General features: G+C 42.5%; 1 protein-coding gene across 1 annotated transcript in view; it reads right to left on the bottom strand.

Annotated features, from left to right (window-relative positions):
• The window catches only part of LOC120051824 (voltage-dependent calcium channel subunit alpha-2/delta-4-like), a 71,706-nt gene that overhangs the window by 38,560 nt on the left and 18,612 nt on the right, over positions 1 to 14,534 (bottom strand). The window contains exons 13-20 of the mRNA XM_038998707.1: positions 13,996 to 14,073; positions 12,456 to 12,611; positions 6,555 to 6,641; positions 4,681 to 4,752; positions 4,042 to 4,103; positions 3,862 to 3,929; positions 2,856 to 2,901; positions 2,570 to 2,667 (exon numbers count right to left, since the gene is read on the bottom strand). Coding sequence (XP_038854635.1) covers positions 2,570 to 2,667; positions 2,856 to 2,901; positions 3,862 to 3,929; positions 4,042 to 4,103; positions 4,681 to 4,752; positions 6,555 to 6,641; positions 12,456 to 12,611; positions 13,996 to 14,073 — 667 coding nt within the window. The remainder of the gene's footprint in view (positions 1 to 2,569; positions 2,668 to 2,855; positions 2,902 to 3,861; positions 3,930 to 4,041; positions 4,104 to 4,680; positions 4,753 to 6,554; positions 6,642 to 12,455; positions 12,612 to 13,995; positions 14,074 to 14,534) is intronic.

The following is a 14,534-nucleotide window of genomic DNA, read 5'->3' as shown; positions in this document are numbered from 1 at the left end:
ATCAGCGTCGGGGTTAGGGTAACATCAGCGTCGGGGTTAGGGTAACATCAGCGTTAGGGTAACATCAGCGTTGGGGTTAGGGTAACATCAGCGTCGGGGTTAGGGTAACATCAGCGTCGGGGTTAGGGTAACATCAGCGTTAGGGTAACATCAGCGTCGGGGTTAGGGTAACATCAGCGTTAGGGTAACATCAGCGTTGGGGTTAGGGTAACATCAGCGTAGGGGTTAGGGTAACATCAGCGTTAGGGTAACATCAGCGTTGGGGTTAGGGTAACATCAGTGTTGGGGTTAGGGTAACATCAGCGTTGGGGTTAGGGAAACATCAGCATTGGGGGAACATCAGCGTTGGGGTCAGGGTCACATCAGCGTTGGGGTTAGGGTAACATCAGCATTGGGGTTAGGGTAACATCAGCATTGGGGTTAGGGTAAAATCAGAGTTAGGGTAACATCAGCATTGGGGTAACATCAGCGTTAGGGTCAGGGTAACATCAGCTTTGGGGTTAGGGTAACATCAGCGTTGGGGTTAGGGTAACATCAGCGTTGGGGTTAGGGTAACATCAGCGTTGGGGTTAGGGTAACATCAGCGTTGGGGTTAGGGTAACATCAGCGTTGGGGTTAGGGTAACATCAGCATTGGGGTTAGGGTAACATCAGCGTTAGGGTCAGGGTCAGGGTAACATCAGCATTGGGGTAACATCAGCATTGGGGTAGGGTAACATCATCGTTGGGGTTAGGGTAACATCAGCGTTGGGGTAGGGTAACATCATCGTTGGGGTTAGGGTAACATCAGCGTTGGGGTTAGGGTAACATCTGCATTGGGGTAACATCAGTGTTAGGGTTAGGGTAACATCAGCGTTGGGGTAACATCAGCGTTAGGGTAACATCAGCGTAAGGGTAACATCAGCGTTGGGGTAACATCAGCGTTAGGGTAACATCAGCGTTAGGTTTAGGGTAACATCAGCGTTAGGTTTAGGGTTAGGGTAACATCTGCGTTGGGGTTAGGGTAACATCAGCGTTGGGGTAACATCAGCGTTAGGGTAACATCAGCGTTAGGGTAACATCAGCGTTAGGGTAACATCAGCGTTGGGGTAGGGTAACATCAGCGTTGGGGTTAGGGTAACATCAGCGTTGGGGTTAGGGTAACATCAGCGTTGGGGTTAGGGTAACATCAGCATTGGGGTTAGGGTAACATCAGCGTTGGGGTTAGGGTAACATCAGCGTTGGGGTTTGGGTAACATCAGCGTTAGGGTCAGGGTCACATCAGCATTGGGGTCAGGGTCACATCAGCGTTGGGGTTAGGGTAACATCTGCGTTGGGGTAACATCAGTGTTAGGGTTAGGGTAACATCAGCGTTAGGGTAACATCAGTGTTAGGTTTAGGGTAACATCAGCGTTGGTGTAACATCAGTGTTAGGGTTAGGGTAACATCATCGTTGGGGTTAGGGTAACATCTGTGTTAGGGTTAGGGTAACATCAGCGTTGGTGTAACATCAGTGTTAGGGTTAGGGTAACATCAGCGTTAGGGTAACATCAGTGTTAGGTTTAGGGTAACATCTGCGTTGGGGTTAGGGTAACATCTGCGTTGGGGTTAGGGTAACATCTGCGTTGGTGTAACATCAGTGTTAGGGTTAGGGTAACATCAGCGTTAGGGTAACATCAGTGTTAGGTTTAGGGTAACATCTGCGTTGGGGTTAGGGTAACATCTGCGTTGGTGTAACATCAGTGTTAGGGTTAGGGTAACATCAGCGTTAGGGTAACATCAGTGTTAGGTTTAGGGTAACATCAGCGTTAGGTTTAGGGTTAGGGTAACATCTGCGTTGGGGTTAGGGTAACATCAGCGTTGGGGTTAGGGTAACATCAGCGTTGGGGTAACATCAGCGTTGGGGTAACATCAGCGTTGGGGTCAGGGTAACATCAGCGTTAGGGTAACATCAGCGTTGGGGTAACATCAGCGTTGGGGTTAGGGTAACATCAGCGTTGGGGTTAGGGTAACATCAGCGTTGGGGTCAGGGTAACATCAGCGTTAGGGTAACATCAGCGTTAGGGTTAGGGTAACATCAGCATTGGGGTCAGGGTTAGGGTAACATCAGCATTGGGGTCAGGGTTAGGGTAACATCAGCATTGGGGTCAGGGTTAGGGTAACATCAGCATTGGGGTCAGGGTTAGGGTAACATCAGCATTGGGGTCAGGGTTAGGGTAACATCAGCATTGGGGTCAGGGTTAGGGTAACATCAGCATTGGGGTCAGGGTTAGGGTAACATCAGCATTGGGGTCAGGGTTAGGGTAACATCAGCAGTAGGGTTAGTGTAACATCAGCGTTGGGGTTAGGGTAACATCAGCGTTGGGGTTAGGGTAACATCAGCATTGGGGTCAGGGTAACATCAGCGTTGGGGTTAGGGTAACATCAGCGTTGGGGTTAGGGTAACATCAGCGTTAGGTTTAGGGTAACATCAGCGTTAGGGTAACAACAGCGTTAGGGTTATGGTCAGCGTTGGGGTTGGGCTTTGAATAAATGGCATTGGGGTTGAATAAGTATTTATCTATGGAGCAGGCTGTAGAGACAGTACTCACACTCCAGGTCAGGCTCCTTCCCCTGCAGGTAGCGAATGACAGCCTGAAGCTGAGAGTATTTGCGGTGGTGAGGATCAATGTCTGTCTCACAATACGTCCTGAACGGAAAGACAATGGGGTTTTCACTCCATGAAGGGCCATTTAAGGCCAATAAAGTATTACAGTCCAACACTCTGTCACTTAGTGTTACATTTCAGTAAATTTATTTAGAGGATTACAGTCCAATAATATATAATTTATAATATTACATTCAATACTTTATTCGTTAGTATTTATCCATGCTTACCACTCATTGGATATGGATAGATCAGGGGACGTCAGGTCATGCAGGCCTGAGTGGAGATTGGATGCAACCAGTAAATAAATCTGATTGTTCTGCAGTAAATGAGTGGCAGAGAGAGTGGCCAGTAGCAGTAGAGCGGTGCAGATGAGAGGCAGAGAGAGTGGCCAGTAGCAGTAGAGCGGTGCAGATGAGAGGCAGAGAGAGTGGCCAGTAGCAGTAGAGCGGTGCAGATGAGAGGCAGAGAGAGTGGCCAGTAGCAGTAGAGCGGTGCAGATGAGAGGCAGAGAGAGTGGCCAGTAGCAGTAGAGCGGTGCAGATGAGAGGCAGAGAGAGTGGCCAGTAGCAGTAGAGCGGTGCAGATGAGTGGCAGAGAGAGTGGCCAGTAGCAGTAGAGCGGTGCAGATGAGAGGCAGAGAGAGTGGCCAGTAGCAGTAGAGCGGTGCAGATGAGAGGCAGAGAGAGTGGCCAGTAGCAGTAGAGCGGTGCAGATGAGAGGCAGAGAGAGTGGCCAGTAGCAGTAGAGCGGTGCAGATGAGAGGCAGAGAGAGTGGCCAGTAGCAGTAGAGCGGTGCAGATGAGAGGCAGAGAGAGTGGCCAGTAGCAGTAGAGCGGTGCAGATGAGTGGCAGAGAGAGTGGCCAGTAGCAGTAGAGCGGTGCAGATGAGAGGCAGAGAGAGTGGCCAGTAGCAGTAGAGCGGTGCAGATGAGTGGCAGAGAGAGTGGCCAGTAGCAGTAGAGTGGGGCAGATGAGTGGCAGAGAGAGTGGCCAGTAGCAGTAGAGCAGTGCAGATGCGTGGCAGAGAGAGTGGCCAGTAGCAGTAGAGCGGGGCAGATGAGAGGCAGAGAGAGTGGCCAGTAGCAGTAGGCCAGGGCAGATGCGTGGCAGAGAGAGTGGCCAGTAGTAGTAGAGCGGGGCAGATGAGAGGCAGAGAGAGTGGCCAGTAGAAGTAGAGCAGGGCAGATGAGAGGCAGAGAGAGTGGCCAGCAGCAGTAGAGTGGGGAGACTTACCCTCTTCCACAGAGACTGTCCCCATGAACATCAGCTGTCCGTGACCCCTTGTCAAAACCATACCAAAACTGCAGAGGGAAATACATACAATAAAGGAGTGAGTGAGATGTTCATTGACTTCATTCAATCCAACAGGCCTATGACTACATACCACACTCGCCATCATAGCATCACACTTACCTGAATGGGGTGTCATTGATGGTTGTGTAGAAGTAGTCATTTGTTAAGAACAAAGGCCTTTTCTGTTGTGAAGGGAAAAAATTTGAATTGTGTTATGAGACAGTTGTTAGAATCAATATAGTGTCTCTAGACCTCCAAGTTGACTCCCACAATTTTCAAATGTTCCGGCTTAACACGTCTGTACATAACAGAACATCAGTTTGGCATAGAGGAACTACGACACTGCTTAAGTCACTACCTTATCCGCTTGAATACAAAATAATTGCTTGATTACAAAATAATTGCTAGCAAGATGGAGATCACGGAGGGTATTTTTAATGAGTGCATTTTGCAAGTATCTAATTTGCATCAACTACCTTCACTTAAATCACTGCAAGATTTTGCCTGCCTCGTTTCGAATTGCGACGTTCTGTCATGTCTGCCTCATGATTTGTTATGAGAGTTGTCCGTCTGAAGAGCACCTGCCCCGGAACAATTTTTCTTCACTTATTGAAGTTGCCAAAAGAGTCCGTCATTGAAAGCAGAACCTAGTCACTGCTGTCGCCTAGGGTTGGGTGTACGAGACTACTATTAATATTCCATTAGGCATAAGGCATTGAGCCACATCTAATCCCCCCACACACACGAGGTCCCACTCACCGCTTTGTCCACTGATGCTCTCACGTTTAAAGACAGAGTGCCCATCTCCCCTTTCACCATGGCTGTCCTTAGCTGGGAAAAACACACACAATAATGCACACAATCACTGTTGACCTTGTATTCAGTTACCTTACCAGCACAATTACCCAAACAGCACTGTTAGAGCCCAGAACATACATGAATATATATTCATACCTAGAAAGGGGTTATACTGTACAGCGAGAAATAGTAATGGCGTCTTTTGGTAGGCAATAACTCTGCCATTGCTCGTTGGACAAAGCCTATGGGGAAATTAATGGTTTTTTTGGAGGGTTTTTGGATAAACGGCGACAATAAGGTCTGCGATAAACAAAGGCTTAGGAGATCTTCTAGGTTTTGTTCTGAGATAATCTTCAGCAGCTAACATCACTTTTTCTGATTTTTTAAGCATTTATGTAATCAAAATAAGCACATAAAGGCTTCATAATTAATAAAGGTCATGTTAACTGACTGATATTATGTCACGACTTCCATCGAAGTCGGTCCCTCTCCTTGTTCGGGCGGTGTTCGGCGGTCAACGTCACCGGCCTTCTAGACATCACGGATCCATTTTTAATTTTCCATTGGTTTTGTCTTGTCTTCCTTCACACCTGGTTCCAATCCCATCAATTACATGTTGTGTATTTAACCCTCTGTTTCCCCTCATGTCCTTGTCGGAGATTGTTTGCATGTATGTGATGTGCATGTATTATGTTGGTGTGCGACGGGTTTTGTACCCACTTTTGTTATTTTGTACATTTTGTTTTTTTGGAGTTTTATCAGCATTTATTAAACAACTCCGTTTTTACCAAGTTCGTTCTCCTGCACCTGACTTCCCAGCCACCAACACGCACCCATTACATATTATCTCATAGAACAAAATGTATAAGATCTCCTAAGCCTGTATTAACCTCAGACATTATTTTCGGCTTTTATCCAAAACCCCCATTCTTTCCCCCCATAGGAATAGCTGAACGAACCAGAAGGGGACATTTTTTTTCGGATTACAAGCTGGCAAGCTCTTTTGAAGACATTCAGTGTGTTGTCGGTGGGTTATGTGATATGGTATGTACAGTACATGTGCAATAATCATAGCAGGTAATATCTGTTGGAAAATGTCAATTTTGGGGGGGCCCCTCAACAGCATTTTGAAACCGTCCGTCAAACCACTAAGTCCACCCCTGACTGTACATGTGTATTCTGAGTGTTCTTCCTGATTTTATATCCGGGCTCACTTACTCGTTTTTTTGTTGTTGTTCATTGTAAAGTGCTGTAGAAGACCTATGTATTAATATTACTACTATACAACTCACTGTCTCATCTATGTATTAATATTTATACTATATTACCTCATCTATGTATTAATATTACTGTTACTACTACTGTATACAACCCACTGTCTCATATATGTATTAATGCTACTACTATACTACAACTCACTGTCTCATCTATGTATTAATATTTATACTATACTACCCCGTCTATGTATTAATATTACTGTTACTACTACTGTATACAACCCACTGTCTCATATATGTATTAATACTACTACTCACTATCTCATCTATGTATTAATATTACTGTTACTACTACTGTATACTACCCACTGTCTCATCTATGTATTAATACTACTACTATACTACTCACTATCTCATCTATGTATTAATATTACTGTTACTAGTGCTGTATACTACCCACTGTCTCGTCTATGTATTAATACTACGACTATCTCATCTATGCATTAAAATTACTGTTACTAATATACTACTCACTGTCTCATCTATGTATTAATATTACTAATATACTACACCATCTCATCTATGCATTAATATTACTGTTGCTATTATACTACTCACTGTCTCATCTGTGTCCTCCCACTCCACCTCAGCCAGATCAACACTGTTGTAGTTAGGCTTGGGCTTCAGCGTCTTGCCTTCTTTGTACTGTGGGACAGGAAAGGAGGAGATGAGGAAGACGACATGGGTGAAAAGAATCAGGAAGAGGACAGATACAAGTTTTATATAGAACCTCAGCTGTCTGTCTGTCTGCTGTCTGTCTGTCTGTAATATGTGTTTATTCTCTAGGCTGAGCCAATCACTTAGGACAACTGTGTTTGATGGACATCTCCATGACATGGTATCCTGACTTCAAAGGCTCCATCTCCATGGCAACTGGCTCCAAAAGGAACAAGTAGGCTTATTATTGACCACATAACATGTTTGTTTTCTATGATTTTTATATTGATATGAATATTGATGTGTAGAGTTGAAGTCGGAAGTTTACACACTTAGGTTGGCGTCATTAAAACTTGTTTTTCAACCACTCCACAAATTTCTTGTTAAAACTTCTTATGGCTGCAGGGGCAGTATCAAATCAAATCATCAAATCAAATTTTATTTGTCACATACACATGGTTAGCAGATGTTAATGCGAGTGTAGCGAAATGCTTGTGCTTCTAGTTCCGACAATGCAGTAATAAGTATTGAGTAGCTTGGATGAAAGGTGCACAGAGGTGCCCATAGTAAACTGCCTGCTCCTCAGTCCCAGTTGCTAATATATGCATATTATTATTCATATTGGTTAGAAAACACTTTGAAGTTTCTAATACTGTTTGAATGATGTCTGTGAGTATAACAGAACTCATATGGCAGGCAAAAACCTGAGAAAAAATCAAAACAGGAAGTGGGAATTCTGAGGTTGGTCGATTTTCAACCAAGACCCTATTGAATACACAGTGGGATACGGCTTCCACTAGATGTCAACAGTCTGTAGAACCTTGTCTGATGCCTCTACTGTGAAGGGGGGGGAAATGAGAGGGGATTGAGTAAGGTCTATCATGACCTGACCATGTTCTGACCATGCGCGTTCACATGAGAGGGAGCTCTGTTCCATCGCACATCTGAAGTCAATGTAATTCTCCGGTTGGAACGTTACTGAAGATTTATGTTAAAAACATTCTAAAGATTGATTCAATACATCGTTTGACATGTTTCTACTGACTGTTACGGAACTTTGACATTTCGTCTGCTTTTAGTGAACGCGCTTCCTGACTTTGGATTTGTTTACCAAACACGCTAACAAAAATATCTATTTGGACATAAATGATGGACATTACCGAACAAAACAAACATTTCTTGTGGAAGTGGGAGTCTTGGGAGTGCATTCCGACGAAGATCAGCAAAGGTAAGTGAAGATTTATAATGCTTTTTATGAGTTTTGTTGACTGCACAATTTGGCAGGTAACCTTTTGTGGCTGAACCCTGTTCTCAGATTATTGAATATTGTGCTTTTGCCCGTAAAGCTTTTTGAAATCTGACACAGCGGTTGCATTAAGAACAAGTTTATCTTTAATTCTATGTAAAACATGTATCTTTCATCAAAGTTTATGATGAGTATTTATGTTATTTGACGTGGCTCTCTGCAATTTCTCCGGATATTTTGGAGGCATTTCTGAACATGGCGCCAATGTAAACTGAGGTTTTTGGATATAAATATGAACTTAATCGAACAAAACATATATGTATTGTGTAACATGAAGTCCTATGAGTGTCATCTGATGAAGATCATCAAAGGTTAGTGATTAATTCTATCTCTATTTCTGCTTTTGTGACTCCTGTCTTTTGTCTTTGGCTGGAAAAATGACTGTGTTCGTCTGTGATTTTGCGGTGACCTAACATAAACGTTTGTGGTGCTTTCGCTGTAAAGCCTGTTTGAAATCGGACACTTTGGTGGGATTAACAACAAGATTACCTTTAAAATGGTATTAGATACATGTATGTTTGAGGACTTTCACTGGCTGTTGTCATATCATCCCGTTAACGGGATTGCAGCCATAAGAAGTTTTAACAAACTATAGTTTTGGCAAGTCGGTTAGGACATCTACTTTGTGCATGACACAAGTAATTTTTCTAACAATTGTTTACAGACAGATTATTTCACTTATAATTCACTGTATCACAATTCCAGTGGGTCAGAAGATTACATACACTAAGTTGACTGTGCCTTTAAACAGCCTGGAAAATTGCAGAAAATTATGTAATGGCTTTAGAAGCTTCTGATAGGCTAATTGACATCATTTGAGTCAATTGGAGGTATACCTGTGGATGTATTTCAAGGCCTACCTTCAAACTCAGTTCTCTTTGCTTGACATCATGGGAAAATCAAAAGAAATCAGCCTAGACCTCAGAAAAAATTGTAGACCTCCACAAGTCTGGTTCACCCATGGGAGCAATTTCCAAACGCCTGAAGGTACCACGTTCATCTGCACAAACAATAGTACGCAAGTATAAATACCATGGGACCACACAGCCGTCATACCGCTGAGGAAGGAGACGCGTTCGGTCTCCTAGAGATGAACGTACTTTGATGCGAAAAGTGCAAATCAATCCCAGAACAACAGCAAAGGACCTAGTGAAGATGCTGGAGGAAACAGGTACAAAAGTATCTATTTCCACCGTAAAACAAGTCCTATATCGACATAACCTGAAAGGCCGCTCAGCAAGGAAGAAGCCACTGCTCCAAAACCGCATAAAAAAGCCAGACTACGGATTGCAACAGCACATGGGGACAAAGATCGTACTTTTTGGAGAAATGTCCTCTGGTCTGATGAAACAAAAAATGTACTGTTTGGCCATAATGTCCATCGTTATGTTTGAAGGAAAAAGGGGGAGGCTTGCAAGCCGAAGAACACCATCCCAACTGTGAAGCACAGGGGTGGCAGCATCATGTTGTGGGGGTGCTTTGTGGCAGGAGGGACTGGTGCACTTCACAAAATAGATGGCATCATGAGGAGGAACATTTACATATATATATTGAAGCAAAATCTCAAGACAGCAGTCAAGAAGTTAAGGCTTGCTCACAAATGGGTCTTCCAAATGGACATTGACCCCAAGCATACTTCCAAAGTTGCAGCAAAATGGCTTAAGGACATCAAAGTCAAGGTATTAGAGTGGCCATCACAAAGCCCTGACCTCAATCCTATAGAAAATTTGTGGCAGAACTGAAAAAAGCGTGTGCGAGCAAGGAGGCCTACAAACCTGACTCAGTTACACCAGCTCTGTCAGGAGGAATGGGCAAAAATTCACCCAATTTATTGTGGGAAGCTTGTGGAAGGCTACCTGAAACGTTTGACCCAAGTTAAACTATTTAAAGGCAATGCTACCAAATACTAATTGAGTGTATGTACACTTCTGACCCACAGTGAATGTGGTGAAAGAAATAAATGCTGAAATAAATCATTCTCTCTACTATTATTCTGACATTTCACATTCTTAAAATAAAGTGGTGATCGATGTGCAATTGATGTGTATAGTGTATATTGAAGTGTAATTGATGTGTATTCATGTGTATACAGGGCTCATCTGTGAAAGAGACCTTGGTCTCAGCATGACCCCCTGTCAAAATAAAGGTTAAATAAAACAGAAAATAACACCCAGAATCACATTTTATGGTTGCCTGGGAGGGACAAGCTGAAGTTGCCCAATAAGAAAGGCTTTTTTTCATTATCTGTTGTAAAACATTTTGTCTACGGTGTACACTAATGAATACAACCCTCCACTGTGCTGCTCTAGGTGTTGAGCACGAGGCTGTCATCTGAGACTCTTTAACCATTTAAATTATTCATGCTCTGTTCAATAACCAATCAGTGACCCCACACAAAATTTGCAAATTGAACATTGAGATGGTCTTTAGGTTAGACTCTTTGGACTGTTTGAGCGTGGCCACTGACTGTTTGAGTGTGGTCACTGACAAGAACGAAGAATTTAAAAACACAATGTGCCTTGCACCACCCTCCAACATCCTAAGCTCAACAATATTGCATGCTCTTCCTACATCTCACACCATCTCAACATGACGACTGTCCAATAGGAGCTTGATCTATCTGCCTGTTATTTGTGGCATATTGCTGCAGGGAAAACATGTTTCTGTCTGATTCTTTTCATTATTTTTTCATTATCTACCTTCACATGGGATTGATGAGACTTAAACGTCTGGCAGCTGTCCTACACCTTACTAAACAATCTGTTGATCTGCTACACTCAGCGTTCCCTTTATTGTACTATCTTCTGTTCTGATGTACTGTGATTTTGGAGGTTGGTGGAAGGCATATTGTGTTTTTATGGCTATTGTGTTTTTAAATTCTTAGGTGACTCTGGCACTCATAGCGATAGAGATATATGTGCTTATTTGCCACAACATCCACTAGCTGAGAATAATAACTTCCAGGAATGTGCGACTTGCTTTGGGGCTAATCTGGGTGCTGAGTTCTACTGTTGGTAGTAATCATCACCTAGTCCAGCTCAACCTGTGACAGAGTACCTTTAACAGAGCCACTGCACAGCTGCTCTGTAAGCCTAGAATTGTGGGTGTATACACTACCATTCAAAAGTTTGGGGTCACTTAGAAATGTCCTTGTTATTGAAAGAAAAGCACATTTTTTCCATTAAAATAACATGAAATACAGTGTAGACATTGTGAATGTTGTTAATGACTATTGTAGCTGGAAGTGGATGATTTTAATGGAATATCTACATAGGCGTACAGAGGCCCATTATCAGCAACCATCACTCCTGTGTTCCAATGACACGTTGTGTTAACTAATCCAAGTTTAACATTTTAAAAAGGCTAATTTATCATTAGAAAACCCTTTTGCAATTATGTTATCACAGCTGAAAACTGTTGTTCTGATTAAAGAAGCAATAAAACTGGCCTTCTTTAGACTAGTTGAGTATCTGGAGCATCAGCATTTGTCGGTTCGTTTACAGGCTCCAAATGGCCAGAAACAAAGCACTTTCTTTTGAAACTCATCAGGCTAGTCCATGCGAGAAATTGCCAAGAAACTGAAGATATCGTACAACGCTGTGTACTACTCCCTTCAAAGAACAGCACAAACTGGCCCTAACCAGAATAGAAAGAGGAGTGGGAGGCCCCAGTGCACAACTGAGCAAGAGGACAAGTACATTAGAATGTCTAGTTTGAGAAACAGATGCCTCACAAGTCCTCAACTGTCCTCAACTTATTACAGGTATAAGTGTTCAGGTGAGTGCTACAGTCCACTGGATATATTGTGGGACAAACATCCTATATGTGCTTCTAATAAGGTTACATGTTTGAAGTGTGTGTTCAAGTGATTGCGTCTGATCCCTATATGTTTTAGGATGTTGCAGAGTTGCTTCTCTCGTCTTACACTGCTCAGTGAAGTGTCTTTCGTTGTGATTGATCTTATTCCACTGTTTTAATATTTTATGTTTTTGTCTCAGAATTCTACAACCTCAAATCTATATTATTAACTCTATAAATAAAAATGGAAATAAAGCAACAGTGTAGACGTGTGATAATTATTGTTTATTAGTTGAATGAATAGTCCAGGCAGCCTAAAACAAACACTAAAAGTATATGAAAGATTTCAAATGGGATGTGAAACCAGGTCAGAGTAGTAGTAGTATTAGTGGTAGTTTTTACTGCGGTAGTAGTACTGGTGACTGCAGTCGTAACTATAGTATTAGAAACAGGGACTGTAGTAGTATTAGTAGTGACGAGGGTTGCAACATTTTGGGAACTTTCAATAAATTCCCTAGTTTTCCATAAATCCTGGTTGGAGGATTACGGAATTCCTGCTTATTCCCTCCAGATTCCGGGAATCCACCAACTGGGATTTCGGGAAAACCACAGAATTTATTGAAAGTTCCCGGAATAACGCAACCCTACTAGTGACTATAGTCGGAAGCAAGCGTAAGCTCTACAGCGGTTGGACTCACCAGAGGTCGTAGGTCAGGGTGTGCCAGGATGTACCCGTTGTTGGTGATGAGGAAAGCGTAACCATGGGGACCCAGCCTATATCTGGGAGCCAGCTTCATTACCTCCAACAGGGGGATGTCAGAACCCACCACCCCCAGCAGGATCCCATGGCTCAGCTGGAGGAGAAGGGGAGAGGAGGATTTATAAGACTTCTAATGGCACAACAACTACAGTAACATGTCACTGCAGTACAGATGCATTGTGCACACAGTGAACTGCTTGAGCAGGTTCAAATATACAACACCAGTCAAAAGTATGGATACATACTCATTCAAGGGTTTTTCTTTATTTTTACTATTTTATATATTGTAGAATAATAGGGAAGACATCAAAACTATGAAATAACACATATGGAATCATGTAGTAACCAAAAAAGTGTTCAACAAATCAAAATATATTTTAAATTTGAGATTCTTCAAAGTAGTCACCCTTTGCCTTGATGACAGCTTTGCACACTCTTGGCATTCTCTCAACCAGCTTCATGAGGTAGTCACCAGGAATGCATTTCAATTAAATTCTATTTTTATTTTTATTTAACCTTTAACTAGGCAAGCCAGTTAAGAACAAATTCAATTAACAGGTGTGTCTTGTTAAAAGTTCATTTGTGGAATTCCTTTCTTTCTTAATGCATTTGAGCCATTCAGTTGTGTTGTAACAAGGTAGGGGTGGTGTACAGAAGATAGCCCTATTTGGTAAAAATACCAAGTCCATATTATGGCAAGAACAGCTCAAATAAGCAAAGAGAAACGACAGTCCATCATTACTTTAAGACATGAAGGTCAGTCAATGCGGAACATTTCAAGAACTTTGAAAGTTTCTTCAAGTGCAGTCGCAAAAACCATCAAGCGCTATGATGAAACTGGCTCTCATGAGGACCGCCACAGGAAAGGAAGACCCAGAGTTACCTCTGCTGCAGAGGTTAAGTTCATTAGAGTTAACTGCACCTCAGATTGCAGCCCAAATAAATGCTTCACAGAGTTCAAGTAACAGACACATCTCAACATCAACTGTTCAGAGGAGACTACCTGAATCAGGCCTTCATGGTCGAATTTCTGCAAAGAAAGCACTACTAAAGGACACCAATAAGAAGAAGAGACTTGCTTGGGCCAAGAAACACTAGAAATGGACATTAGACTGGTGGAAATTTGTGGCTATTTTGAAGAATCTGAAATATAAATTATATTTTGATTTGTTTAACACTTTTTTGGTTACTACATGATTCCATATGTGTTATTTCATAGTTTTGATGTCTTCACTATTATTCTACAATGTAGAAAAACCCTGAATGAGTAGGTGTGTCCAAACGTTTGACTGGTACTGTACCTCACATACCTTTTATAGCTCTAGATTACTACAGTTGTAACAGGCTATTGGGGAAGAATAGTCTGGTGCCTCAAAGGGACTACAACAATTACAACTTCTAACTGTTATTACTTTGATTACCACCATTCCTATGTTTAATATACCTTTAAATCTAACATAGGTTTTTAGTCCACTGACCGTCTCTTTCTTCTTGCTGAAGACGGGCATTGCCACCGTGGTCATGAGAAGTAAACTTTGAGCCTTTGTGGCGAAGAGCTGGAGGAATAATTGCAGCATTAGTACATATTTATGCATCAGAAATAACGTTTTGTTTATCCTAAACCAAATCAAAAAGCTGTTGGTTCTGGTACTACTCCTACTTGTTAATTCTAATACCTGCAATTAAGACTCGTTACGCTAGAGGGTGCCATACAACTGCAACTGGTGACAGCCAATCGAAAGCTTGGGAGACTGCGTTCACTATTACCACAAGGCCTAAACAGAAGAGGACTACACTAAAAGGGCTTCCCTATCAGACAAGATGTATTTCCCACAGTCTCTTTTTACCTCCTTCGTATTGGGTAGCTGTCAGTGTGAGTGAGTGAGGGTCAGGTCCGGTGATAGAGGTGAGGTGAGATGAGAGAATGAGCACAGTAGCAGGACAGAAGACAAATACAGGGAGGAGTCATAAACTACACAGACACACAGAATGAATGAACTAATGTAACTGACAGCAC

This window comes from Salvelinus namaycush, chromosome 8 (genome assembly GCF_016432855.1).
Source record: "Salvelinus namaycush isolate Seneca chromosome 8, SaNama_1.0, whole genome shotgun sequence".
Taxonomy (NCBI): Eukaryota; Metazoa; Chordata; class Actinopteri; order Salmoniformes; family Salmonidae; genus Salvelinus; species Salvelinus namaycush.
This window is presented reverse-complemented; position numbering and strand designations above follow the sequence as displayed.